The sequence below is a fragment of the Ascaphus truei genome, chromosome 15, assembly GCF_040206685.1.
Source record: "Ascaphus truei isolate aAscTru1 chromosome 15, aAscTru1.hap1, whole genome shotgun sequence".
In the NCBI taxonomy this organism is placed as follows: Eukaryota; Metazoa; Chordata; class Amphibia; order Anura; family Ascaphidae; genus Ascaphus; species Ascaphus truei.
In genome coordinates, this window is record NC_134497.1 from 46,303,646 (window position 1) to 46,331,570 (window position 27,925).

The 27,925-nt window shown below is 42.6% G+C and overlaps 1 protein-coding gene across 7 annotated transcripts in view; it reads right to left on the minus strand.

Moving 5' to 3' along the window:
• Positions 1 to 500: 500 nt before the first annotated feature.
• Positions 501 to 27,925, minus strand: part of PHF20 (PHD finger protein 20) — a 52,176-nt gene continuing 24,751 nt past the window's right edge. Inside the window, exons 8-20 of one of the 7 annotated variants that reach the window (XM_075572509.1) lie at positions 27,267 to 27,569; positions 25,832 to 26,008; positions 22,881 to 22,937; positions 18,719 to 18,994; positions 15,578 to 15,769; positions 11,832 to 11,924; positions 11,160 to 11,321; positions 10,319 to 10,491; positions 9,465 to 9,588; positions 7,868 to 8,063; positions 5,334 to 5,727; positions 4,033 to 4,213; positions 501 to 2,580 (exon numbers count right to left, since the gene is read on the minus strand). In XM_075572509.1, the coding sequence (XP_075428624.1) occupies positions 2,438 to 2,580; positions 4,033 to 4,213; positions 5,334 to 5,727; positions 7,868 to 8,063; positions 9,465 to 9,588; positions 10,319 to 10,491; positions 11,160 to 11,321; positions 11,832 to 11,924; positions 15,578 to 15,769; positions 18,719 to 18,994; positions 22,881 to 22,937; positions 25,832 to 26,008; positions 27,267 to 27,569 (2,471 nt within the window). In that variant the 3' untranslated portion in view covers positions 501 to 2,437. Of the gene's footprint in view, positions 2,581 to 4,032; positions 4,214 to 5,333; positions 5,728 to 7,867; positions 8,064 to 9,464; positions 9,589 to 10,318; positions 10,492 to 11,159; positions 11,322 to 11,831; positions 11,925 to 15,577; positions 15,770 to 18,718; positions 18,995 to 22,880; positions 22,938 to 25,831; positions 26,009 to 27,266; positions 27,585 to 27,925 lie in introns of all 7 variants that reach the window. The other 6 variants (XM_075572508.1, XM_075572510.1, XM_075572511.1 and 3 more) reach the window with 6 other exon arrangements.

Here is a 27,925-nt window from a genome sequence, read left to right on the forward strand (position 1 = left end):
ATGTATTGTTTTATTGTATTTACCTGAATAAATAAACAGCAAAAAACATACCAAGTGGTTGAAGGCCATTGGGACCGATTCAGACAGGTCTTTTTGGCCAAGTATTTCCAAATTTCCCATGCTATAGAAAAAGGTGGTGCCCCCCGCACAATACAAGAAGGTGGCGAGTATACACACATGCAGGTCCCGTTTAGGACGAGAATGTAAGTAATAGTTTTGGTTTTAATAAGTCAAAAAGAACGCGGTGCAGAACATGAAAATTAAGTATTAATTGTCCCAGGTCTTAACAATTTTCCTGTGTCCACTTTCCTTCTACCTACCCACTTCGCTCCCAGAAAGCAAAGAAATATTTGTCAACGTCCTACTGGTCACTGATAGCCACGGGGCTATACGAGGAAACCGAATTATGTATCCCCACTTTCAACGGTTTTATGTATCCAGCACCATTGCAGCTCTGCCTCACTACACCTCCACACCGTTCATTCCACAAAAAGCAAGAATACAGGTAACTTTTTATTTTGGGAAGAACAGTTTCATAAAGAAAAAAAAAAAAAAAAAATCCCCTGCCAAAGATTCATTATTTTCTGCGGTTTGGAGACAATCTTGCAAAAGGTCTGCAACGGTGGCAAATTACTACACACAAACACACACACAAAAAAAAAATAAGGAAAAAGAAAAAGGAAGAAAAAGGAAGAGGAAGAAAAAGGAAGAAGTAACCTTCGTCATTCATATAGAAACAAGAAAAAAAACCATGGCGTCATTGAAAATATTTTAGTCTTTTAGGATTATGCTAGATTTACACAGAAGTCATTATTTGCAGCATTAAACCAACACAAATACACAACGTTTCCTGGGCCCCCCAATCGCAAGTTACAAATTTTAGTTTGGCAGAACAACCTAAAAAAGGATCACGAACAAAAAAATACGAAGGTAGGAAGAGGCAGCTTGTTCGAAGACAAATCAGGGCAACAAGGATTATATCCACTAGAGATGCTGGCCATCTTTTAAGGGAATGACAGCTGCCACCTACCACTGAATGGCAAGGTCTATATGATGCCACTTTTGCTGCTGCATAGGCTCTGCAGAGCAATGTGTATAGCAGGCCCATAACGCAGTAAAAGGAATTATACTAAATATCTACATTGAAACGTCTGTGTAGAGGGCATTGTACTTTGAAAGCAAGCGGCTTTAAAATCACTTTGATCACACAAAATGAATACCAACTTGGAAAAGTACTTGAAAAAAACAGTTAACATGAAGGGGAAAACAAAAACAAAAAAAATAATGAAACCATGCAAAATGTTTGAATTATTAATCTGTTATTCTGGAGAACAGAGCAACTTCTGCAGAAAACCTGGGGCTTCGTGAATACAGGAAAACAAAAGTCCCAAAACCACAGGATGCATTTTCTAAACTGTTAAACTTGCTGCAATCTTTAATTCTAAGTGCATTCTACGTCCTACTTTGGAATGGCATGAAACGCTTTCAGATCACTACAGATCCCTTCACCTATGACTGTGTTAACAGAAGGGTGGGTAACACCTAGTCTATAAGAAGGACCTGTATTTACCACCACCACCCTTCAAATGAATCCCTTTAATAATAGAAGTGACCGGCATATTTCATATTGGACTGGTAAGGGAATCCATATTAAATATCACATATTCAACTACCATACATCGGTTGAATTCGCTCACTCACCCACTCGGTAGGCACTGTTTGGCCATAATAGATTACAAATAAAAGTATACAAAAGCATAATGTAGATCCGTTGCTACTTTGAAATCATGCCCTAGCAATATGATAAACCGTACAAATGTTCATCATTACCGTAAGTACATCAAGCAAAATTTTGGAACATAATACCAACTAACACCGTAGCAACAGAATACAATAAAGTTGAACATTTATCATTGCGATACTTGAGCAAATGTCAGGACTACATTTCTTATTGATCAAATACTGCGCTATAATTATGCCAAAAGGGAGAGAAGCCGGCAAACAAACTGTAAAACAGTTTACAACTATTCCCACATTGCATTTTTGGCTCTCAGGACTTTTTTTTTTTTTTTTAGTGGCAACATTTCAAGTCAGTTTGAGTTACGAAAAGAATTTCTTTTGATTGAACCGCTTTCTGTTAAAAAGCTACAGGTGAGAACCTAGAAACATAATTAGCAACTAACAATTCAGGACAAGAAAAATCTGAGCCTCGATTCCACATTCTTGTAAAGATCTAGTTCTGTTTGTTCACAAACAGTGTGATGAACCTGCGCGTTTGTATTCTGAACAGGTAATGTCCTCCAACGTATCCGAGACGTGTCTGCAGCACATGCAATCTGCATGCCGTTCCCATCAAGTTACACAAAGCTCCTCACTGCCGCAGGCTTTGCGTCTGTCTTGAGCGGATGCTTCCGGGGCGCGCGCTCACGCAGTTTCCTCAAGTTGAGCAGCAGAGCGCTATTTGCTCCACTTTGCCAAGGTCCGTGAGGAGCTGTTTGACGCGGTGCTTCAGTTGTGGAAGTCGGGCAAGTGGCTCTGGTGGTTCAAGTTCTCCCGTGTAGTCCAAAAAACTCTCCAACACTGCAGAGGAAGAGCAAATGTAACCAAGTTGTGCCCTTTTACTGGTAACCAACTGCGCAGAACCGAGACATATTACAGCCGTGAGAAAAACAAAAGAGCACATACACAGGGAATTATGGGGATTTAGGGACGTTGTTCTGCATTGTAAATGTTGTCCATCACAACACAAAACTGGTATGAGTAGTACGGCTCAACAAATGCAAAGGGGTGACACACACACACACACACACACATCCGAGATAAAACCTAGGGTTTTAATCATATGGGGTGGAAGGGTTTGTGTGGTCAGTCAGTGGGGGGTGGGGGGGAGGGAGGAGGGGACGGAGGTCTGAATGACATGGCCAGTAATTTATACTGTGGTGGTATTTTGAACGTGTTTGTTGGGAGAGCAACATTAGGAGGCAGGGTATCTGCTCAATCAATCCAAAAACGACTCAGGTTCAGTAATAGTTCCTTCAAGAGCATTAACGAGAATGTATTGCAAGAATATTCACGAAACACCTTTTACTACGAGAGAGAGAGAGTAGCGGCTACGGGGGTTATTCATTGAATTGCAAAATTGTCTATGAGGGGGGATTAAGGTTTCTATATGATCACAGCTTAACGATTAACCCCCTCACGGGCTTTCAAGTTATTGCAGTTTCAATATTCTGTAGGTCGCTAAAATAGAGATCCAAGAAAAGGTTGGACCTCAAACTTATTCTGTATATCCCATTTATTTCTAAACATAGGAAGCAGGCAGATCCAGTGAGAAATGGTTATTGGAAGGAATTTCCCCTCACGAGAAATAATTGGCAAATCTTTCACTAGGGTTCTTTTGTTTGTCCTCATATAGATCAATATAAATACAACTACAGGATCAGTATCTCAGACGAGTAAAAATAAAGCAGAAAATTCTGCTGCATTTTTCTGCTTTGTGGTGTTTGAACCAGGGGGGACGGGGGTGGGGGTTGGGAGAGGTTCACCCGAGCTAGACTGGGCTATTTTCAGCTCTGGGCAGCGTTTTATACCACGGAAACAGTTTTTGTTGCTGAAATTCTCTCCGGGGAAGCCACAGCCAAAGCACAAGTCAATAGGAAGCCGCAACAGAGGTCGTTGAGGTTCCCTATTGAATGATCGCAGACGCCATCTTAAAAAAACCCAAAAACAAACAGGAAGTGAACAGTCATCAGAAGCTACACCAGGGGAACCCGGAACAAAAATAGTGCCATTCTCTCCTTCCCCTCATTCAAAAAATCCTTTTAAAAAACAGTGGGCAGGATTGCCCCTTTAACACAGATTGAACTGTGTGGATTTTTTTTTAACCTCATCTACTATATAAAACCTTTTAAAGTTGTCGGACCACAGCATGTGAATTAAAAAAAAAACATCCACGTTGTCAATGCTGCAGGCCTTTGTAAAAGGCCATGAAATATATTCCGTGCCCAGGGGAGAATAGCTGCATGCAATTACCGTCGAGCTCCTTCTCAATGAAATCCATCCTGTGAGTGACTTCATCTTGTAGAGACTCCAAATGTGAAAGCAGGTTGAGTTGCCATTGCAGCTGTGAGCTGACCGCTCCGTCACCGTTATCCATGGGCTGTGTGTGGGGAGATTCCGGAGGCGGGGTCTTCTTCGACATGCACTCCCTCACCTAGCAAAGCACAAGCACACCGGTTATACACGGTTAGGGTTAATAACAAAAGCAGCCGGAACTGCTTCTGCTTTATTATATCCCCAGAAAGACTGAGGAGCACAAAAATTAGCTAATTGTTATAAGCCCATCTTCCACAACATGACAGCGTGGAGCTTTTTCTTGATGGATGGACCCACGATTCACTGCGAGTTTCCTAGAACACTAAATCCAGAAATAATGGGTTAGACTAGAGGAAGCTTTCCGCCCTCGGCAGTTTCAGTAGCAAACCATCATATCTTACAGCGGACAGACGTCCTGTACCCAAACTGTTTTATCCCAATAGGTTAGTGTAGCTTTCTACCAAATGGGAGGACTACATGGCTCCAAGCAGAAGGACTATGAGCAAACACTCCAGGTGTGGGGGTTGAACAGTCTCTGGATGGCTGCTTTACTCGGAGAAGGACCAATTTACAGAAATAATTCATTTATTAGTAGGATTATACCATGTGAAATGCTGGTGACCACAAATAGAAATGCACCAAGAAAAAGAATATTCATTCAAGATTAACACAAGTCCTCCAACTAAAGCAAATGGGAAAGGTTTAGCTCTAGAGGCGGTCATGTGCTCTTTACCTCTTCGAACGTTTACATGCACCTTTAAATAAAGAATTGCTCATTACTTACTGCTTGTTTAATAGATTGTCAAACAGTGAAAACCGAGTCTGCCCGCTATTGTTACATTACTACAACCCATAACTGGCAAAAAAAAAAACCCACAAAAAGAAAAAACAGCTGCTAAATAATGAGAATCAACATCCCTAGTATGTATGTTTAACTTAGCTGGAATGTTCCCTATACAATATAGTCACGGCTATAAACACTCCTTGCAACATCGGAACTGAAAGCAAAGCAGGCCAATTTGCTTATTTCCCCCTAACAGTTACTACATTTTGACATGCTTAGCAGTATGTATGTTGCAAGCAAATACTCAGGAGCATAACATGACTTCAAACGCAATGCAAGAGCGCCAATCTACTACAAAAGTTTGCCGACAAGTGCAGATGTCAAATACACAAACTAGCAACAGTAGACTGGTGCTGTACGGGATAACAGAAAGCACACACGTTGAGACACTCACCTTACAGTAATTATGCTTGGACTCACTCTCAGTCTTGATTAATTCTCTGTCCAACTCCCACCCAAGTCTTTCAGCTAGCGCGTCGTCTCTGCTCTGTCGTATTCTGTCCACCCCACCATCCAACGTTGAACTCCTTGTTTCCACAACCAGTCTCTGCTCTACCGCAGGATAATAGGTCCGAGGTTTTTGGTAACAGTGCTCACTGGTGATATAGGATCCCTCCACAGAAAGTATAGGGGTGGGCTTATCCACTGCCCCATTGAAAGTCCTGTAATTGGTAGAGTCTTCTTTGCATGAGTTTTCCTCTGGGTTGCGTCTCGTGTAACATTTCTCATCCACTCCATGCTGCTTCCACGGCTGGCACCAATACTGAAGATCTTGATGATCTCTGCTCCTGTTAAAATTAGGGAGCTATTAATTACATACACTTTTGTAGTGAAGACTAGGTAACGAGGATAGTCCGACCTGCCAAATAGCGCACAAAAGATTTCAAACACGTATATGGCGTTCATCCACTATATTCTATCCAAATACCAAGCACGACTTTAAAAATGGAAACATTTTTCAGGTTTGGATTACTTAAAGTGATTTTTCTGACAATCTTTTAAAATGTTCAAATATTGGCTGAGGGATTGCGCCCAATTGAGAGACTTACTCTTTAAAACGGCAGTTCAGGCTGCTGTTTAAAAAAATAAAAAGATATATATATATATATATATATATATATATATATATATATATATATATATATATGAGATAGATTATATATATATATATATATATATATATATATACATATATACACACACACACACACATATATTCCCATTCAATATGTGCATCAATACAATCTGCACACTGACAAGTGATTAGCTAAGATGCAGATCAAATCTGTTCTCATGTAATTGATTGCTTGCTATTTAATTCAGTTCTCGCACAGCATTGTGGGCAATGTAGTCCTGGAATATCATTGACTGGGCAGTTACTAGATACAATTGGTGCACTGCTAGAGGGGGTGGGGCTCAAGAGCCAGAGCCTATCAGAAGAGGAAGGGGGTGTGACTTTGGAAATGCTTCCTACATATGAAACATTAAAAGTCTTTAAAACATTTTTTTTAAAATGCTACAAGTATTTTCTCATAATACAGAACTGATTTAAAAAAAACAAACAAAAAAAAAACACGTTGGATATTGCTTGAACTGCTGCTTTAAATAGAAGATGGTGGATACACGCTTTGCGCAAATAAATTCCACTTGTAGTAAAACAATAAGGACTCAACAAAAAGAAAACCAATTAATGTCAGGTGATGAAAAAACACACCTGCGGAATAAAGCTAATTAAATTAAAAGGATGCTTAAAAAAAACAACCCCCCCCCACCCCAAAAACGAGTTTTTGGAGCGATTCTCTTTGTGGACTGAAAATAGGAGTCAATCAGGCATCATGTTCACACTCAGCCCACCCTGTCAGGCATCATGTTCACACTCAGCCCACCCTGTCAGGCATCATGTTCACACTCAGCCCACCCTGTCAGGCATCATGTTCACACTCAGCCCGCCCTGTCAGGCATCATGTTCACACTCTGCCCGCCCTGTCAGGCATCATGTTCACACTCAGCCCGCCCTGTCAGGCATCATGTTCACACTCAGCCCCGCCCTGTCAGGCATCATGTTCACACTCAGCCCACCCTGTCAGGCAGCAAAGTTAAGGGAGGGGAGCTTTGTCTGCAGAAACATAACACAGTAAGAGTTTAAAAAAACAAAAAAAACAAACAAAAAAAAAAGAAAAGAGGAGTGAAGGAACATCAAATCCCCCCCCAAATCACACATTCAAAACATGGGGAACCGACAACAAAAAGTTCCCCATACTACACTTGTAATGGTGTAAGCGCCACCCCAAGATGATGATGCCACAGTGTAGCAGGCAAAGCACTCGTTTTATTCATAAGCCAACGCACTTTACCTGGACTTTGTAAGACAATATTCATTGAATACTTGAGCATTTCAATCAATGTTTACGCGAATTTTCAAATATTACTATATGTTTGTTTTTTTATACACAAATTGGTGATTATTTACCCTTTACAGCAGTGATGTTAGAAGTGTGATGGTGTAATAGGTTTGGCTCACCTAAATGAGAACCCTCAGATGGACTTCTGGAGAGGACCCAGGGCTCTGGGTATAACAGTCATTGCTTTTGTACCGTGCTGCTACCACCTCCCCTTTCCTGTACCCCCCCCCCCCACACAGATGTAGCTAAACTAAAATACCAATAAAGAGAGTGTGTGTGTGTGTGTGTGTGTTCGTTCAAGTCAGGGGGGCTCAACTTCAGTCCTCAAGAAGCCCAACAGGAAAGGTTTTAAGTGTATTCCTGCTTCAGTACAGATGGCTCAGTCTTCAACTGAGCCACCTGTGCTGATGCAGGGATATCCTGAAAACCTGACCTGTGGAGAGGAGGGGGCTTGAGGACTGGAGTTGCGCTCCCCTGGCCCATTGATACATTCACTGGTAGTAAGATATTGCATGAAATCACTCACTGTAGTATGCTCATCTTCAGCTGAAGTCCGTGGAGAACATCTATCACTCGCTGCACATCCCCAAGAAGCTGGTGCGTGGCGACTATCTTCTTGGCATTTTGATGGGAGTAGTTTTCTTCCAGAAAGGACAAGCCATGCATGTGGCCGTCATTCAACCACTCCTTGTCGTACCAGTATTTCAAACTCAGCCTCTGACCTGAAACGATCGCAACGAAGCAGGCAGATGAGAACAGCCGTGGGTATGGCACAAGCGAGTCCTTTCTCTTCTGTACGGTCACGTTATGGGCTACACTGTCACACTGTACACGTAACCTATTTATCTGATATAACATTTGGGGAGCTTGTCCCCCCCCCCGTCCTCCTCCCCCCTTTCATTGCGTCAGAGTATGAAAAACAAATCTGGAATACCATCATGGCTTAGGACAAATGGTTGGTTGCACACTGATGTTATAACTGTGGCCCTCTGCTAGAAAACCGCACAGAAATGCACAGAAATGCAACATGGACACAGTAACAAGTAGACTTGAGTTGGGGTCCTCAAGTAGCACACTGAACCCATGTTTTTGTATACTACAGACAACTAAAATCATTGTAAAAATCAGGTGTCTGCCTTAAAAGTCAAAATGACTAATGAGAAATCATCTTCCAATAGAGTTGTTTTTACAGAAACTCCTTAATGCGAATCTAAACCAACGTAATTAGTTCATACACGATTGTGATTTTCCTAGATCATACAGAATACACATGGATGGGTTCTGTATGATCACCATTTCTAGAAGTAGTTTAGGATGTCAAGCTCAGCCCTCAGATATAAAAATCATTTCCACATCAGCTTTCAGTTGTTCATTTATAGCTACAACTGGTTAAGGCAATGCACTGAACCACAATACACAATGCACTGAACCACAATACACAATGCACTGAACTGTACCACAATACACATTGCACTGAACTGTACCACAATACACCAATGCCCCAATGCACATCCAATATGTCAAATTATTAAGTTCATTACTATCCGCAACGGTTTTTGTTCTACTCATAAGTATGGGTCATTTAGTTAAATCCTTTGGCAAAAACAGGTCAATCTGTGCAATGTACTGAACTAGCAACATATCGGTATTTATAAAGAAAAAAAAAAGATTAATTTCGTTTTAAAATAAAATGTAGTTGTAAAGACAGATTGTTGCTTGGGGGAGGATTGTGAGCAGCACATAAAACCTGAATATACAGTGGAGGGGAAAAAGGGAGATCTGAAAGCTGCTCACAGACGTCACTAAGAATGACACCACTCACAGCTTTCTCAGTTGATATAATACAGAGTAATGGAAGTTGTATAATTGTTACAAAGCTTAGTCACTATTTGATTAGTGGAATTGTGCCAGTGGTCTGACGTCACAGGACATATCTTATTCCACCAGCAAAGCCATGTGATTACTATATAACACAATGTTGTTACCTCTTGGACCACTTGGTGGCTTATTCTAGAAGAGCCGATCGGGAAGTGAAAACACAACTCGGGTAGAGACCAGGATAAAATAGTTTGAAGCCACACATGTAGTGTTAAAGGAGCATTGCAAAATGGTTTGCGACATACCTGGTGGATCTTGGCAAACATAACAGGTATATTTTTCAGGAACATTATCCTCTAGTAACCCCATGCAGACTCCGTGCTGCCAGCACAGACAATCTTCACACTGCACAAAAACAAAATGTACCGCCTTAAAAATGTCACACTGTTCTATCCAGACCTGGAATATTTACTCTCAGCTTGATTCTGAGCTAAACCAGTTTATATAGATATAGGAAAGTGCCTTTTAGCTATTTGCTCTCATGCAAACTGGAGCACAATAAGTGCGCAGTTAGGATTCCACATCCGACGTGGAACCCCTCAGGATTCCCAACTGTAAAGCATACAGCACATGAAAATATCACTTGCAAGCACATATTCACATGCCTGGGACCGGTCTGCAACCCCGCCTTTCCTCATTATCTAATAGCATACAGTGCTTCCACTGCAGCAAGGGATCCTGGGAAATGACATGCAAATGAGCACAGTGACACCTTTTGCTTAAAATCCATTTTGACATGGACTCCTACAAGCTTATGCCTGCCACATTACATAGCTTTCCTGCACAGCCTGGGTTAAAGAGCATAGCCAGTAACCCTACACACAGAGGGCGGTTTCATCTTTTTTGGTCTCAGTGTGAGGCCAGTTATACCGACGTGGCAATTTGAAGCTGGGATAGGTTTCAACCACACCTTAAAAGTTATGGTGGGTAAAAAAAAAATGACAAACTCAACCGTATAGCATACTCCAAATGAAAACTGTAAAGAGTAGGGCTACATACAAGAGTTTACTTTGGGTCTGTGCTATGCACTTCCTTCAAAAGGCTCTCAGGTGGAGGGCAGGAGAAAGCATGCGGTTGGAACTCCATGCAGAGGCCCTACCTGAATCATGAAGTCATTCTCTTCCTGCACCTCACACATGCAACGGACAATTTCACATTCGCCCTCATCTTCGTCGCGTTCCTCGTCAGCATTTGTCACATCAATCTCTTGATTGTAATCGTCGTCGCTCCAAAGCAAACTCTCCGTACAGGAGTCGCTTAACGTGTCCTCGTCTATCGGAAAACGAAACGAAGGGGGAGCACGTGTCATAACGTTTCATTGAAAGTCAAAGTGGTTGGGACATTTAAAGCAGTCGGTGAACACCCTGCTCGTTTTCTAGTGGGCTCAGAGACACACAGGGGCCACCTTTCACTTGGCTGGAGGGCAGAGCTTCACAGTATATCTCAAAAGGTGTCCGAGAGCAGCAGGCTTCCTCTCCCAATTCAGACATTGGGGACAGATCAACCATGTGATTGCTAGACTAGCACCAAGTGTTTTTAAAGCACAATGGTTCATATTTACCAAGCGGTGCTACCGCTTAAGAAACCTTCTAAAGCTGGAAGACACTTTACACATACAGGGCTATATTTACCAAGCAGTGCCACTCACGGGAAGACACCTCCCCGTGGCGGGAAGACACCTCCCCGTGGCGGGAAGACACCTCCCCGTGGCGGGAAGACACCTCCCCGTGGCGGGAAGACACCTCCCCGTGGCGGGAAGACACCTCCCCGTGCGGGAAGACACCTCCCCGTGGCGGGAAGACACCTCCCCGTGGCGGGAAGACACCTCCCCGTGGCGGGAAGACACCAGTATACCAGCTTGCAGAATTTTTTCTGCTCACATGTATAGGTGCAGCTTGTAATCTGTACTAATATGCAATGCCACAAAAACTGCTACTTGCCACTTATTTTGGCGGTATCTCTACGGCGTCCGTCAGAGCTCCTTAACGGCATGCTTTTTAGGGAGTATGAAGATTTGAAGTCGTTACTAGACTGCGATATAAGCGCGTTTTGGGGCGACAACTCCCTAGATATGTCAATGTTTTCCTCACTCCCTGAGAACTCTGAAAAAAATAAATAAAAAGAAGATGACAAAACAGCAACATGCAGGGAAACGCATTAAAATGTTGTATAATAAACCCCCCACCCAAATAATAATAATAATAATAAAAAAACACAATTGCACATATTGCAGGTAAAGCCCAACCAAAAGGCAAAATAAGGCACCTATTCCAAGGGTTCAGACCCCCCCGCCCCCCCCAGCACAGGCAGCGAGTGCCACAGAACATTTCTGTGCCAACCTTTTTACACAGACTCCTGTCCCATACAAATAAAAAGGCAATCCCCCATTAAGTGAAAATCAATAGTTTCTTGTGAAAACTGAATACGTTAATATTTTTACATTGTGTTCTCGGGCCTGTGTAAAACTTTCCCATTTCATTCCACCAAAAACACATTTCGTTTCGTTTGTGCAACAGAATTATTAATCCAAACACTCCATTATATCAAATATGAACGTACTGACCGAAGGGTGACCTGTCCACACGTTAGCTTGGAGAGAAGACAAACTTTACCTGATTTTAATTTCTTTTTCTTCTTTTTCTTCTTCTTTGACTTCAATTTCAACAAGTCCTTAAACTTCTCTTTAATCTTGTCTGTGTCTTTCACTGCGTGCAAAAAACACAAGTTTGACTGGATCGTTCCTCCCAAAACCACTGTAGGCACTTAAAAATTACCTACTTATTGTCAGCCACAAGAGGCTGTATTGCTCCCTCTCTAGTCATGGTTAAACGTAGGATACGTGAAGGTGAATGACAAAGGCGCAAACAACTATAAGTGAATAATAAACAGTGAATGTGCTAAACTAAATATTACACTTAGGAAAACAGTTTTCCAATGGTGAAAAGTGGGTAAAAAATAATAAATAAAGGCCTAATATCCCAGCTCAAACCCTCTGGTGGGACCTGTCTGCACGGGTTCCAAGGTGTATGGATATCTCTCAAACAATCCAGGGGGAGCATATAAGGGAAAAGAAGACAAACCATACAAGTGCAGATGTTAACTGTGTCTAGAATAAAACACTGTGTAGGTTCTTGGCTCGTATGTGCAGCCTACTCACAGGATACAGAAGAATAACAGGCACTTGCAAGAAGGACTGCTACCCGTGGTATGAGGTGGATGTGTGCTGATCAGGGCTCCCATCCGATGGTGTAGACAATAGTGAGAGAGATAGAAAAACTACATAGCACAGATCAATAAAGTAAATTCTGTCTATGTATAAAATATAAAATGCGCACTCACAATTGTGCAATAAAATAAGGGCATGTATCACTCAATAGTAAATATGTGGGTCACTGCACTGCTCACCGCCTCCCTTCAGTCCGTAATTCTCCACTACTCGTGGGATGTTTGCAGGGTCCGCCTCTGCTCCGTCGGAGCGTCTGACGTCACCTTCACGGTTGGGATGGTTGAGTACAGATCGCCTCCAAGTCCAAAAAGCTACTCTATGCGTTTCGCCCAGTAGAACTGTTCCGGCTTCGTCAGGAGTTTTTTTATCTCTCTCACTATTGTCTACACCATCGGATGGGAGCCTGTTATTCTTCTGTATCCTGTGAGTAGGCTGCACATACGAGCCAAGAACCTACTCGGTGTTTTATTCTAGACACAGTTAACATCTGCACTTATATTGTTTGTCTTCTTTTCCCTTATATGCTCCCCCTGGATTGTTTGAGAGATAAAAGTAGGATATGGCATATCTCTGTTATGGAGAAACTCACTGCATTCCTCAGAGAGAACTGCCATAAGTTTTCCCAGATCTGAGAGGTTTGCCGGAGAAGGGGGACAGAGAGACAATAGAGAAAATGGCCTTTATATAGGATGGAAAAATCGTTCCCGCCGAGGTTGTTCGGGCAAGGCCTGGAACAATGAGTATTTCTTATAGGTAATAGGTAAATGATAACATGCTGATGACACAAATGTACTTTTCTACCCCTGACCTTACACCTGCTGTACAGACTAAAGTTTCTGAATGTCTCTCTGCTTTATCATCCTGGATGGCCCTCAGTCGACTTAAACTTAACATGGCAAAAACAGAGCTCCTCATACTTCCTCCCAAACCTGGCCCTACTACCTCCTTCCACATTACTGTTGGAAGCACTATCATTCACCCAGTAGCCCAAGCACGCTGCCTAGGGGTCACTCGACTCATCTCTCTCATGCTCTTCCCACACTCAAAAGGTAGCAAAAACCTGTCGTTTTTTTCCTCCTCAATATTACCAAGATACGCCCTTTTCTCTGTTGCTCGGCTGGAAAAACTCTGACTCAGACCCTCATTCTCTCCCGTCTCGATTACTGTAATCTCCTGCTGTCCGGCCTTCCTCTCACCTGTCTCCCCTACAATCTATCCTAAACGCTGCTGCCAGAATCACTCTACTCTTTCCGAAATCTGTCTCCGCATCTCCCCTGCTGAAATCCCTCTCTTAACATCCTATCAAATCCTGCCTCACACACTCAATTCTCCTCCTCACTTTTAAAGCTTTACACTCTTCTGCTCCTCATTACATCTCAGCCCTAATTTCTCGCTATGCACCATCCCCGACTGTTGCGCTCTGCTCCAGGATGTCTTCTCTCTACCCCCTTTGTATCTAAAGCCCTCTCCCGCCTTAAACCTTTCTCACTGACTGCCCCACACCTCTGGAATGCCCTTCCCCTCAATATCCGACTAGCACCCTCTCTATCCACCTTTAAGACCCACCTTAAAACACTTGCTTAAGGAAGCATACGAGTAGCACCGTGGCTGATAATTAACACATCATACATTAAGCTTGGCCTCTTGCAGACGCACTTACCAGAACGCCCTCCTATTGTCTTTGTACGTTCTTCATACCAACAAATTAGATTGTAATCTCTTCGGAGCAGGGACTCCTTTTCCTAAATATTACTTGTATGTCTGAAGCCCTTCTCCCCTTTGTGTTATTTATATTATTATCTATATGATTGTCACGTGTATTACTGCTATGAAACGTTATGTACATTAATGGCGCTACATAAATAAAGACATACATACATACATACATAGACAAGTTAAAAACCTAAGGCTGATAAAGAAGGTGTCCCCCCTCCCCTCCTTCCCTCTGTATTTGTCTGGTCTATTATTTAAATGTGTTATTAGTAGCTGTTAATTTAACCCCATCATTACTGTTCAAATTTAAATGAAAAGTTGGCTTGATTGGCCCATATGTTACATGATGCGAAAACTGCTCGGTGTGGTCCTGAATGTTCCCTTTTTGTTTTCTGAATCCCATTAAAAACTGCAAATAAAATTAAGTTGGGGGGGGGGGGGGGGGGGGAAATCTACTTATTGTAATTTCTATGGCAAATTGCCTTTAATGTCTTTTTATACCTGCCATATACTGGCGCCACCAGCAAACATAAATGACGAACGTATAGTATTTTTGGGGGGAGGCAACGTTGCATTTTACAGACTATAAAATCTAGAGCGGTGTAATCTGAAAGTGGCATCCTACTCCTCTCCCATCATTTATCAGGAGCACACGGAGACCGCGGCTTAATGGCGGCATTCTGCTTTAACAAGTAAAAATCAATTCACGGGAAGCTGCAAAATCACCATAAAACATTTTATTTGTGGGAGACTAAAAACAGAACCGGCCTGTAAGTTGGCGGCACAACCAGGAGGCCGTTTGCAAAGCACGTTTCCTGCGCTGCTGCAGGAACTCGGGAATCCTGGCGTGTGGCCCTCCATCACTGTAACCCCTTCACTGCCCGAAGGGACAGCAACTCATTACAGAGCAATGGGCAGGCCATGTACAGGGCAATCCCTGCCAGCACCAAAGTGTACTGAGGGCAGTGACTTATTTAAGGGATCCCAACTGGGTTATTGATACCTTATTATTATTGTTTTAGATCGGTTCGCTTCCCGTGCTTACAAATGAAGTTGGAGACTTGGGAGGGGGTTTGAGTTCTTCTGTCTGATGTCAATGTGTTCAAGAAGAGTTTGCACAGGCAAACACCTCCTCCCTCCCCTGTATTGGCCTCTGATAAGGAAAGGGTGGGCCAAGTGTAAAGAGAGGCCTCAACATTCCCCATTCAGAGGCCCTCAAGAAAAACATGCCATCTCCCTAACCCCCCTAAATGAAAGCAGGATTCTTCATAGCATTTGTTTAGACTAGCCAATTAGTGTGTTAATGTTTGCAATTACAAAAGTTTCTCTGGCCGGCTGTGTGGGATTGCACCTTTAAAAGCGATTAAAATAAATACCTCTCTCCGTTACAAGGTATTTCAGCACAGCTCCCATTCTTACCACTGTCCGGCGACTGCTTGTCCGGCTTCCGATGGGATTTGTGGATCTGGTTCTCTTTGCTTTTATCTCGAAGCAAAGGGCGGTGAGCGTTGGAACTGTTCGCCGCCGGCGTGGAATTGCGGCGCTTTTCATTCAGTCTGTCAGCTTTCCCGTCGTGTGACGAACTCCTAAGTGATATTTGCAGAGGTTTGTCTAAACAGGGGGAGGGGGGCAGACAGAAACAGATTTATAGTTTACAAAGCTTAATTATTTTCCCTCCCCCTCACCTCCACCCCCAACAGAGAGTCACCAAACATCCTCTCTCTAGTCAGGGCTGGTGAGCAAACAGGATAAAACTAAAGGCAGAGGAACTAGTACTGACCATGTAGTAACGCAATGAACATTACACACTTTTCTCTTAAGCCAAGGTGTGACCATCAGAGCACCCCATTTGACGACAGAACCATGTGGTCCTCCTCCCAGTCAGCCTATTTCCCCATTGGTTGTAAGAACGCAGTTTTCCCTACACCACCCCCTCCCCCCGCCCCCAATCTACCAAACATGCAGTATACATAGTCATCCAGTTTTATGTCCTATGTTACACAAAAAGCATCCTGGTTTCCACCAAGAATATCACTACCGGATTATATTTTGATTGGTTGAGAGTTGTGAAAAAGACAAAAACCTGCCAAAATGTTACTTTCTGCAATAAATGTCACGTTCGTGTCATATATCCGTCCTGCGGTTTTAACAAAGGGTCTCGCACTCGCTAACAGTTTCCCAGTGGAAAAATCGGTCACAGTATTATGAAGGCCATGCAAAGACAAGGAGGGACAACTTCCTCATGGTGATGGGAAGGTGGATTATCGGCTTCAAATAAATAGGCGTTTACAGTGCACAGGGACATGGTCATGCCGGTTTCAGAACTAGTACTGGTGGCTTTTTCAATTGGATGGAGGCACTAACACAACATTAGATAAATAGGGCATCCATGGGGTAAGCAAGGAGACAAAGATGGATATTACAACGAGCAAAGCATTTAACAGCTTAAGGCTTTCCTTGGAACCAAACTCCAATCAGTATGGAAAGAAGAGCGGTCAATTATTCTAACCAGGGTGGTTCAACAATATGGGCTGATTACAAGGGTAGGTCTGGAAAACATTGATAAAGGATCTGAGCTGCACACCACAAGTCACCTTCTTGCAGCAAATTCCTCCCCACATATTAACAGCCTGGGAAGTTCACAGGTCCATCAGTGCAGCCTTTGATCTCACACGGTCATATAATAAAAATTTATGAATATATAGCAGCCAGAAAACTAAAGCACCAAGTTAATTTCCAAACCCAAAAGAAAAAGCCCTTTGTATTAGCCATGGATGGAAATAGCCCCTTTTGTAATGATCAAAGCATAAACCAAATATTGTCACTACTTCCAGACTATCAGCTTTTGCTATAAAAAAAAATAAAAAAATCATCCAAACAAAACAGATGCCAATGGAGAAAGTGATCTTAGTGACGGAATCTGTATTGCGACAACAGGAACCAACCCAAGACGTGAGTCCAAAAGGACAAAGTGCAGTTGGTGGAGCCACGGTTTGGTACTTCCTTGTTTCGGGCTGAGCTGTATAATGCAGCAGCAGGCTTCCTATCCATGTTACATACATTCCATACAGCGTGCCACACCCACGGTGTTTTTGCACGGCACGACCCAGAATGTGTCTGCAGTTTAACCAGGGTAAGACACGAGACAATGGGGTGAATCAAACTTGTTTGGGGACCTGTGGGAGACAGGTGCACACAAGTATTGTGTCTGACTCAATGGTTGGTGGCAATAGCACAAACATATTTCCTCTGAAATAACATAATAATAGCATGTTCTTGTATAGCTCTGCTCGTTTTATGTAGCACTTTATAGACATTTTGCAGGCACAGATCCCTATCCCGTGGAGCTTACAAGCTATGATTTTGGTACCTGAGGCACAGGGAGATAAAGTGACTTGCCCAAGGTCACAAGGAGCCGACACCGGGAATTGAACCAGGCTCCCGATTCAAACTCAGTGCCACAGTCAGTGTCTTTGCTCACTGAGCCGCACCTAATGGGAACACACGGACTGGGGCAGGACCACAGAAAACCCATCCAATTCCAGATACATTTTATTCTTTAACAACAAAAAAAACTACCCTCTTCCAAAATAGCCACTGGACAGCTTCAAGTCTGCCAAAGGTCTGTTACCAAGTGACCTCACAAACAGAAATGTACCCAGTTCCCCCCTCCCCCCACAAACAAGTCCCAGGTTATATACACAGGGCAGGAACAATGTTATCTGAGCATCTCCTAAAGCAGGATACAAGGTACAAACCATGAGATATTAACAATTGTGTATTCAAGCATCCTAAAGAGACATACAATTGAGCTGCCAGTCAGGGGACTCCAAAACCATCAAATCAAACTTGGTATTTTTCCCCCTACAATGACCAAAGTTCTCCGAAATTCCCAAATGAAATTCATTTTAAGATGAGGGGTTAGCTTTTATACATGGTAATTACAAGCCTCTGGGTTTCAGGAGTTTAAATTCTTTAGTGCACCGTCGTCTACTCTTAGTATGCAGTCTTCATTTACGTACCTGGTTACCTCCCCTTTTCATATACATATTTTACTTTGTGGGACTTCTGCATGTTGGCAGTTTTACAACAGTTTGGAAAGGTCATACTTTTAATATATCTGGTCGTGTAGACATGCCAACGCCAGCTGGTTTTCTGTGAGTCTCTCCGATTTGGATGGAGTCTCACAGAGTTTCAGCATCGGCAGGTCGACTTTAAGGTTGCTCTTTGTAATGGGAAAAGTGCTAATTATCATCAATGTTACTTTTTAGTCAAAACCCTCAAATCCCAGCAACTTTGGGTCATTTGATGTCGACGCTCCTTGGCATGTCCGAGTATGCAAAAGCAACAGAAAACAACACCGGCACACAGGTAGTGCTGTACTGGCATTGCATGGTTGCTCTTGTTTCATTACGGTCGGAATGGCAAATCCTGGGATACGGGTGTGGCAAGAATAGTCTGGCTATGCATAAAGCCGTAATACTAGGCGGCATTACACAGTTACTACGTTACTGTATTACCATCTACACCTACGGGTCAAAAGGGAAGCATTTTCCTTACGCAAAGAACCAGAGGTGGTACGTCTCCTCTTTGGGGGTTCCCGGTTAGCCTTTCCGTGAGCTAAAGAACCTCTTGTTTGCATATGCCTGGTCACAGGGATCTGATCATGTTCGGATTTCTCAACTCCGTGGAAATACTTCATATGGTAGTTCAGCAGTTTGGCTTTGCGAAAAGATTTTGAGCAATCCAAAAGCTTGCACTTAAACCTGTTGGGGTCCAGTTCCATGGTCACAGCTTTGCGAGCTGGATCATCAGTTCTCTTCAAAGTATTTGTTACTGCAAGAACACAAACAAAGAAACAAAAAAAAAAAAGAAAAGAAAAAAAAAGTACTTCAGGAACTTAAAACGACTAAAAAGAAGGAAAATAAAACTAGAAAGGAAACAAAGTGTTCAAAAAAACAATGGTTACTGCCTAAAAGGATATTCAATGTGGAGCTTTGAAATAGCTACTCCTTTCAAAATGTGGCCTCACACCATGAACAGATAGCCAAGACTATAAACTACATACTAGAAAGATGTCAAGGTGACAAAAGATAGCTCAATTTGGATAAAGAAGTGTTCAGAATTGATTCTGTTTTGAATAGCCAAGCATCCAAAATCACTTCAACTGGCAAGGATTCCAAAATGGTCAGTACGCCATGTTTAATGCCATACATTGGCTGGGTATTTCCCAACTTCTGGTTAGATTAAGAAAAAAGGTGCGATGTGTTTTATCATAAGATAAAAAAAAAAAAAGGTAATAATAATCAGCACTTCTGAGCACGTTCACATCTCAGACGGGTCCGCAGACCCGCCTTTCCCTGGTCACTCAGACTAGGCTTACACTGCAGCCAGGGATTCTGGGTAATGACATGCAAGAGATCACTGTCACCTTATACTTCCTATCCATTACTGTATTTAACTGAAACACCAACAATTAAAAGGGGAAAGTTGTGGTAATTTCCAGTACAAAAAAAAAATTTTTTTATGCAAACCTGAAAAAACATGCTCCTCTACAAAAAAAACTACATACAGTATTGTACTTCTAACTGTAAAATGTATTCATGGCTCTGAGTGAGATGGCATGAAGCCACTACGCTCTCAAAAGGAAAAATGAGAGTATTACAAAAATAAATAAAGTCTAATCAGGATTGTTTTGACACGGTGCCCATAACTCATTTACTTCATCAGGAGAGTACAGTTGCAAATTAGACTTAGCAAAACACTTGTGGCCTTTACAAGAGGAGAGATTAGAAGCAGGTAAAATAACTAATGAGTTAGACGTAGGTTCTTCAGACGCACACACAAAAGAAAACGGGCATTTCAAAGAGGGAAACAGACGGACACAAGAAGACCAGCAAGCAGCAGCAAGACTGACAAGACTGAAAGCTTTCCCCTTTGGTTTTGAAACTTCATGTAACGAGTGGTAATGCCCTTGTATGTAACAAGGGTTGTTCTGTGCACTCTTCCAGGAACAAGGAATAGCTGCTCAAGTGGTCCTGCTTCCCTCAGCTCCTGGAATCCTCGGTGCAAAGAACCCTCGTACTCAGAAACCCTTAGGCCTCGTCCAGGGTGGGTGCGCGCTCGCCAGCGTTTGAGCGCGGTGACGTCATGCGATTCCTGGACAGCTAGTTGCACGTGGGGGGGAGCCCGTGCGTGACATCACGTGAGCGGTTTGCACGCATTGGCTGACCCGCGCACGTGACCAGGACAAGCGCGACAAATACAAAACTACTTGTCTCGCGCCAAGCATCGCGCCTCTGCACGCTCGCTGCTTGGACACAATTTACTTGAATTGTTTTGATCGCTCGCGCAGCCTGGACACGGCCGTAGATTCCAACAAACCTGATTAACCCCAAGCAAAAAGTCAAATTCTGTATTGCATTTTCAACACACAACGCGCAGAAAACAGACACAAGAGGAATATAGTAGTTTGGGGAACGGGAGAAGAAATAAAAAATGACTGATGTAACAATGGAAACATTATCCATGGACAGACCTAATGGGACACAAACTTTCACGGTTAGCCGTCAGAAATGAACTTAAAAAGCATTTTGTGGACAGCAGGTGAACGGAGATATACAACACAAACAGAACACTTCTACAATGTGACGTGTATGGTGAAGTACACTTTGCACTGTGCCTCTTATAGTTGTACATGGTTCTCATTGAAAATTGAAATGTTCTGTTCATATTTCCCCTTCAGTCACTGACCAATATTTCTAACGACATAGAAACTTGAATCCGGGAATAAACGTTTTATTTTCCATACTTTAATAAGAGTTAATGTAGGGCACTTTAATTTTTTTTTTTTTTTAAATACATTTTTACCAGAAAACGGTGCAGCGTGTAATTCAACATGGTTTTCATATTTAAATCAACTCCAACGTGACCAATAGCACTTAAATGACATTCAAACTAACACTGGTTACGAAGAGGAAAGGTGACATCCAAATTGCAACATGCATTGTGGTTTGATATTAGAAAGTTTGTGTAAAGGTTCCTCTCCCCCCTCAACAGTCATTAAGCAGACAAGGAATCAGAAATCTACCTTGGCTTCTCATCCCATTACAATTGAAACAATTTCCATGGAAGCTTGAAAAATCAACTTTCCCCGTTTCCTTTATACCTTCAACTATTTAAGTTTGAATGTGGAGAACATTTAAATTATTCACACAGAAAAGACCCGTGCTTTATACTGCAATTAGATTGTTTGCATGCAGCTGCATGAAGAATTCACTTAACAGAGGGACATTACTATAGGATGAAGGTAAATTGCTGGTTGCAAAATACAGAAACAGGTAATAAGGAAAATCATTTTTACAAATGTAAAATGTTTGCGTCTTTCACCACTCGACTAGGTACTAGTCTGTTATTGATTTTGTATTAAACACTGACACAAAACACTCAAATTTCCCCAGGAACCTCGTGGGTCCCGAGTTCAGGAAAACCTAGGCTCACATACTTCTATAAAGCAAAATGGGGACTGATGTTCCAAAAGATCAGAACATTATAAGAGCTATAGCATTTTAGCACTTTCTATTTCTCAAGAGCTAGTTGCCACCATAAAATATAGTCCCACCACTAAAACAGACATCTTGCAACCACATCTGTTCATAGGGCAACAATGAACCTATCAGAGCAGGTGAGGGGGGCGGGGAGAAGAGAAAGTGTCCCGTCTAGGGTTAAAATTACTGTTTGTCATACTGATCAGAAATAGACTGGAGGGGGAACCCTTAACGGAGACATCAACTCTGAGCCAGCAGCTGCAGGAAGCCGTCTGACCTCAAGATGCCTCGGTTGCTACCGCAGGGTCCTCATAGGCTACAGGTTGTCATGTGTTATTGTGGCCATTACAGAAAAATACATACCGGCACACCATCTCCATTTCAAATGACCATTTACAGCAAAGAGAACAAAAAACAAACAAAAACGTATGAGGACATTCACACAAACCTGCCTTTCCCCATAGTCACGCAACATACAATGCTTCCATTGCAGCCAGGGATTCTGGGTAATGACATGCAAATGAGCACTCGTACGTTTTGCTTCTTACCCACACATTTCCCAGAATCCATGGCTGCCGTGGAAGAATTGTATGCTGGGTGACTGTGGAAAAGCAGATGTGTGTGTGCCAGTCAGACATGTAAATGTGCTCATAATGGGTACTTACTGTACAGTTGGGGGGTTGTCACTTTCTCACCATTTATTACCATTAACACAACTTCCAGTTTCGCAAAGCAGATGTTTAATCACTTTATGTGAGAGGATCATTTTTTAGATAAACAAACACACAGTGTAGCCGAACGATGCGTTGAAAGAGCAGTGAAGGGGGCATTTTGTTTAGTACTTGTGAAAGAATACACGAAGCAGGGAAACATTATATATACATATATATGCTACAAGGACACAAAGAGAACCCTCCCCCGCCTTACCCCATGTGGAAGGTTTCTGCAGCAAAAACAGTCAACGGTTGAGTATTAAAGTGCTCGCTTGCTTTGCGAAGCGCATAAAATTGCGAGTATTATCACAGCAGTAGACATAGCAAGCCAAGTGCATGTGTGTCAGTTACTATAAACGGGAAAGGATGCAAGATAGGAGGCGACATTCAGCGAGTTATTGCGTTTTAGAACGTAACAAAGGTGCGTGCGCAGCTTGTAATGCAAAGAAAACAAAATCTTACAAGGTTCTCTACTGTATTTAGCAGAATTGTCAGATCGAGGACTCCGCTTCATAGGAGCTATGAAAAAACCCAAATAAATCAGTTAGCACCCATCGTTAATATGCACGGCTCATAGGTCTACGCTTAGGTTACAAGAAATATGTGATTTAACAGTGAACTAAAATAATGTATTTCTGATTTTGGAACTTTTATGCAGATTTTTTTAAAACTGGTAACAGGTTCAAAAGTGGTTGAAGTTTACCCACCAACTTACTGTGTGTGTCTGGTTGAGGTTTACCCACCAACTTACTGTGTGTGTCTGGTTGAGGTTTACCCACCATAACTTACTGTGTGTCTGGTTGAGGTTTACCCACCATAACTTACTGTGTGTGTCTGGTTGAGGTTTACCCACCAACTTACTGTGTGTGTCTGGTTGAGGTTTACCCACCATAACTTACTGTGTGTCTGGTTGAGGTTTACCCACCATAACTTACTGTGTGTGTCTGGTTGAGGTTTACCCACCATAACTTACTGTGTGTGTCTGGTTGAGGTTTACCCACCATAACTTACTGTGTGTCTGGTTGAGGTTTACCCACCATAACTTACTGTGTGTCTGGTTGAGGTTTACCCACCATAACTTACTGTGTGTGTCTGGTTGACGGTTGCAAACATATGAAACTACTAAGACATCTTGCTGGAAATCTGTTTACACACAGACTACCTCTGGCACTGAAATCAGACCCCTACTGTAGAGGAGTTTGATGCAATACTCCCGGTGATCTTTTAGCAACAACTGTTACTGTTACCAGTATTACTCAGCGTAACAGATGGTCAAGCAATTATGTACCTGATCTACTTTTAAATGCCTGCACATCATCATCACTACAAGTTCAGTTTGTTGGAACAGTTATAAGCGGCATTCCACATTAAATGCCCTCCTTTCTCCCCGACCCCCTAACAGAGGTGCCAAGCAGAGAGTTTTCAGAACCTCCAGTTCCCGAGATGGATACCGGGAATGGTAGCACTGGTATTTTCTGTATTTAAAGCTGCAGTTCAGGCAATATCTTGCACGTGTTTTTTTTAAAATAAATCAGTTCTGTAGTAAGAAAAAATACTTTTAGCATTTTCTGATTAAAAAAAAATAACTTTGAAAGACCAATTTTCTTGTATTCTATTTTAACAAGCATGCTTGTTCCTATAGCAACGATTTACATTCCCCATATTTAAAGATGTCGCCAAACTTTGCCGATCAATAGACGGAGAACGAATTGACCGGCAGCTGTGCAGTTCTTTAGGTAATTAGAGATTGCCCACATGAAACTATTGAAGTAAAAAAAAAAATAAAAAAAAATAAAAAGAAAAAAAAAAAAAAAATTAATAAAAAAGACTGAACTGCAGCTTTAAAGCCCCCAAATCCTGTGGCCAATAGGAAACCTCAACGTATTCCTATTGCTCTGCACAACGCTGAAGATTTAAACCACCATTTTGTTTCCGCAAGGAGGGGAAGATACCGGCGCTACCCCTTCCAGGTATGCATCTTGGGACCACAGTAAACGAGTCTGCACTTTGCCCCCTCTTAGCGGCATGGGGCCTCTAACACATTGGGGTATATTCTCAAAGCACCATGTTTGCCGATCCGTGGGATCGGACACGGAAGGCCCGATTGACTTCAGTGGGTCAGGAGCCAAGTACAGAGACCGCTTTCTTCCAGGTAGTCCCTAGGCAGACAGCTGTGCTGATTGCAACACATGCCTTTCCCACTGCCTATCAGAAGGCACCTGCCCTGTCCTTCACAACAAGTTTGCTTGCCTAGAAGCAGGTTATCCTGTTCCATTGCTACTTGGAAGCCTTTCTGCTGGCTATTCCCAAAACCTGGTACCAAAGCCAGCTAGTCTGCCGCCTGCCCTGACCTTGCATCACCCAACTACCTCACCTCCCTGGACCCTGTTACCATCGCACCACAGATCTGGATTCCTGGCTCCAGGTGATTCTGTATTACTCTCCCCCCAGTAAACCGGACAATGGGGACAACCTTAATTTACAAAAACAGAAGATGAGAATTGCACACCCCATAAAGTAGCTAAGGAAATGTAGTACAACATCAACATCACATCCAGAGGTCACGCTGGGAATCAGAGCCACAATGGTATGGAGCTAGTTTATGGCTCAAACAGATTACTAGTCCCAGCACAAAGCAGAACTCACGCGAGCAAATGGAGAAGTTCTTATTGTCCGGCAACGTTACTGTCTTTACATTTCCCATAAAAATGGTCTAGACAGCAAGAGGCAACATACTGTATATATATACGGAATATGCATATGTAATGCATACGAGCTATAGGTAGCTCCATTGCTTAAAATGTTGGCACCGCATAAGTGCAAGCCTTAACATTCGTGCCATGATCCAATATAAACATTACAAAGTAAATGTTAAATAGGCAAATCCTCAGAGTTTTTATCAACGTTATATCTACCACCTGAGACACTTTCTCCCCCCTGCACCTCTTTATAAGTAGTCTTTGCTGCTCTCCAACAACTTCAATGACATTCATTCACAGAATGCTTCGCCCACGTCTGCTCTTAGGCCCAAATCTACCTGAGCTGGACGCTGGAGATCCACACCATAACCAGGATTTTCTTTATATTAACAAGTTTTATGATTGTATGACAAGTTGGGAAATGTCCACAATACTAGGACATTGGTGCGATAATGCAATAAGGTACAAGATAAGTAAAATCCACAGTGCGTCTATATTTCATCTTTGATGGACTTGCAACCTGTTCTGGGTCAGTGGGTAGGCACCATCTCAAGTTTATGTTTACAAGCAGACAAGCAGGATCACTAAATACACACGCAGGAAAATACAATGTTTTCAGTACCCATTGTGTGCTCCCATACTCCCAAGATGTTGCTCTGAAACTGGAAATGTTGGGATTGGGAGTAAATGACAGTAAATACATTAAATGTTAACCTGTTACAGCAGTAACATCTTGAACCTCATTTTGTGTAGGGGGACCCTGGTCTTCAACTTTGTCATCTGAAGGGCTGGTAAGGTCTGTAGCAGCAACATCAGCAATGTCCTCTGGCTGGGGTGCAGGTTCTGTTTCAGGTGGCTCCGGATCACATGGTGGAGAGATCTCCGTTTGAACTTGGAAAAGAAAGAAAATCCCTTAGTCTTGATAACAAACACTTGTTCATAACGCATATGAATGCTTCTTCATACCACTGCAGTCAAGGGAATACTTTGCAAAACAAGCTTTCAAAACTTCCTCTTCCAAATGTACTTCTAATGAATGGTCTTATGACACGCTGAATCTTTACATTTGTGTCTTCACACGCACGCGTCATTTTCAGACCGCAATAATATCCAACTAGAAATAATAGGTAAATCCACAACAGAGGAAGGGCTGACAAATACATCTTTTGAGGTTATTTCAGGAACATAAATGCATCAATAAAATTTGAGGTTCCCAACGAACAGCTTTAGTATAAAACTTTTTGGAAGTGAAACTTCTTTAGCGGCACCTACCACATGAAAATTTGCCTGGCAGTAAATTGCCTTGATGGTGACGGAAGTACAGTGCAGGAAGTGACGTCACTGCTGGCAGAAGAGGTCATCAGCGAGGTCAGTGTTGCCAGCCCACAGCAGAGAGAAGAGCAGAGCTCGGATGGGGGGGTGGAGAAAGAGCGCAAAGCGCGGGGTCCTCGGAGGGGGGGGGGGGGAGCGAGCGCTGGGAGAGCCTGCAAGACATGCTGAGCACACACTCCACCCCAGCGCCACACTTAGAAGACACAGTGACGCACACAAACCGACGCGCGCACACAAGGAATTCACAGTTACTATAAATATAGAAGTGCAAATAGCTAAAACACACGTTCTAAGTCAAACTTCTTTGCGTTTTGGCACTGAAATTTTATTTTGATTTTTAATTAAAAACATTACCATTACAAATACAATTTCTGTGACAAGTGACAAAAGAAGTTTCACTTAAAATGCGCGTGATCGGCACACACACACCACACACACACCACACACACACCACACACACCTCCCCCGCCCTTTAAAGTGTTAAATATGCATACCTTCCTAGGACCAAAGTGTACTAATGGCCCTGACATGTTTAAGGGGACCATTCATTCACAAACCTCCCGCACCGCCATACAGATACCCCTAAAGAAACTCAATTTGTAAGAGCAGCTATATCTTTGCACGGTACGGAAACCAATTATATTAGCTTATTCCCAAAAGGTTGGGTTTTTTTTGACAAACATGTTGGATTGCACCTTTTAACCCTTTTGCGGATGGAGCAGCCTACAACTCATCGCTGGCAGAGAAAGGGATTGGACCAACACAAAGAAATGCTTATATAAAAAAAAAAAAAAAAAAAAAAACACCACCACCTCACCTTCCTCTGGTTTCTTGGAGGTTGAAACAGGCTCCTGTGAGGAGTCCTCCCCCTTCTCCTCCTCAGCAGCAGCCGGCTCCGCAGCCCCCTCAGTGACATGAAGGTTCTCTGGGCTTCCACATGACGAGAGCCTGGGAGACGGCGTTTTATCAGCATCTTGCTCACAGAGCTGCGCTGCACTGGGTATCAGCTCCGCACTGGGTATCAGCTCCGCACTGGGTATCAGCTCCGCACTGGGTATCAGCTCTGCACTGGGTATCAGCTCTGCACTGGCCACGCTGTTTTCTACTTTCTCGCTTGTATCTACAGACAAACATTCTTCAGGAAACAAAAATACAACTGAAAATAGGGACAGCGTTTGCAATGTAACCAGCTAGGTCGGTAGAGTATACGGATTATATAGTTTTTAGTTGAAGCAGGAAACGCATTATTGAACTCAAGGATTCAGGACGCCCTAATTTAATTTTCAGACTTAATTTGCTAGTGAATAATAAAAAAATAATTATGTGAATTTGTAGCCAGTGAATGATTAGGAAATCATTTGGGCTTAAGCCAGTATTACAAATGTAAAAGATTTTATTTCCTCTGGTGTCCGGGGTTACATCTGATCCCGACCCTCCTACAGCATTGTTCTGGAGTCTTCCTACTGTAACGACTGA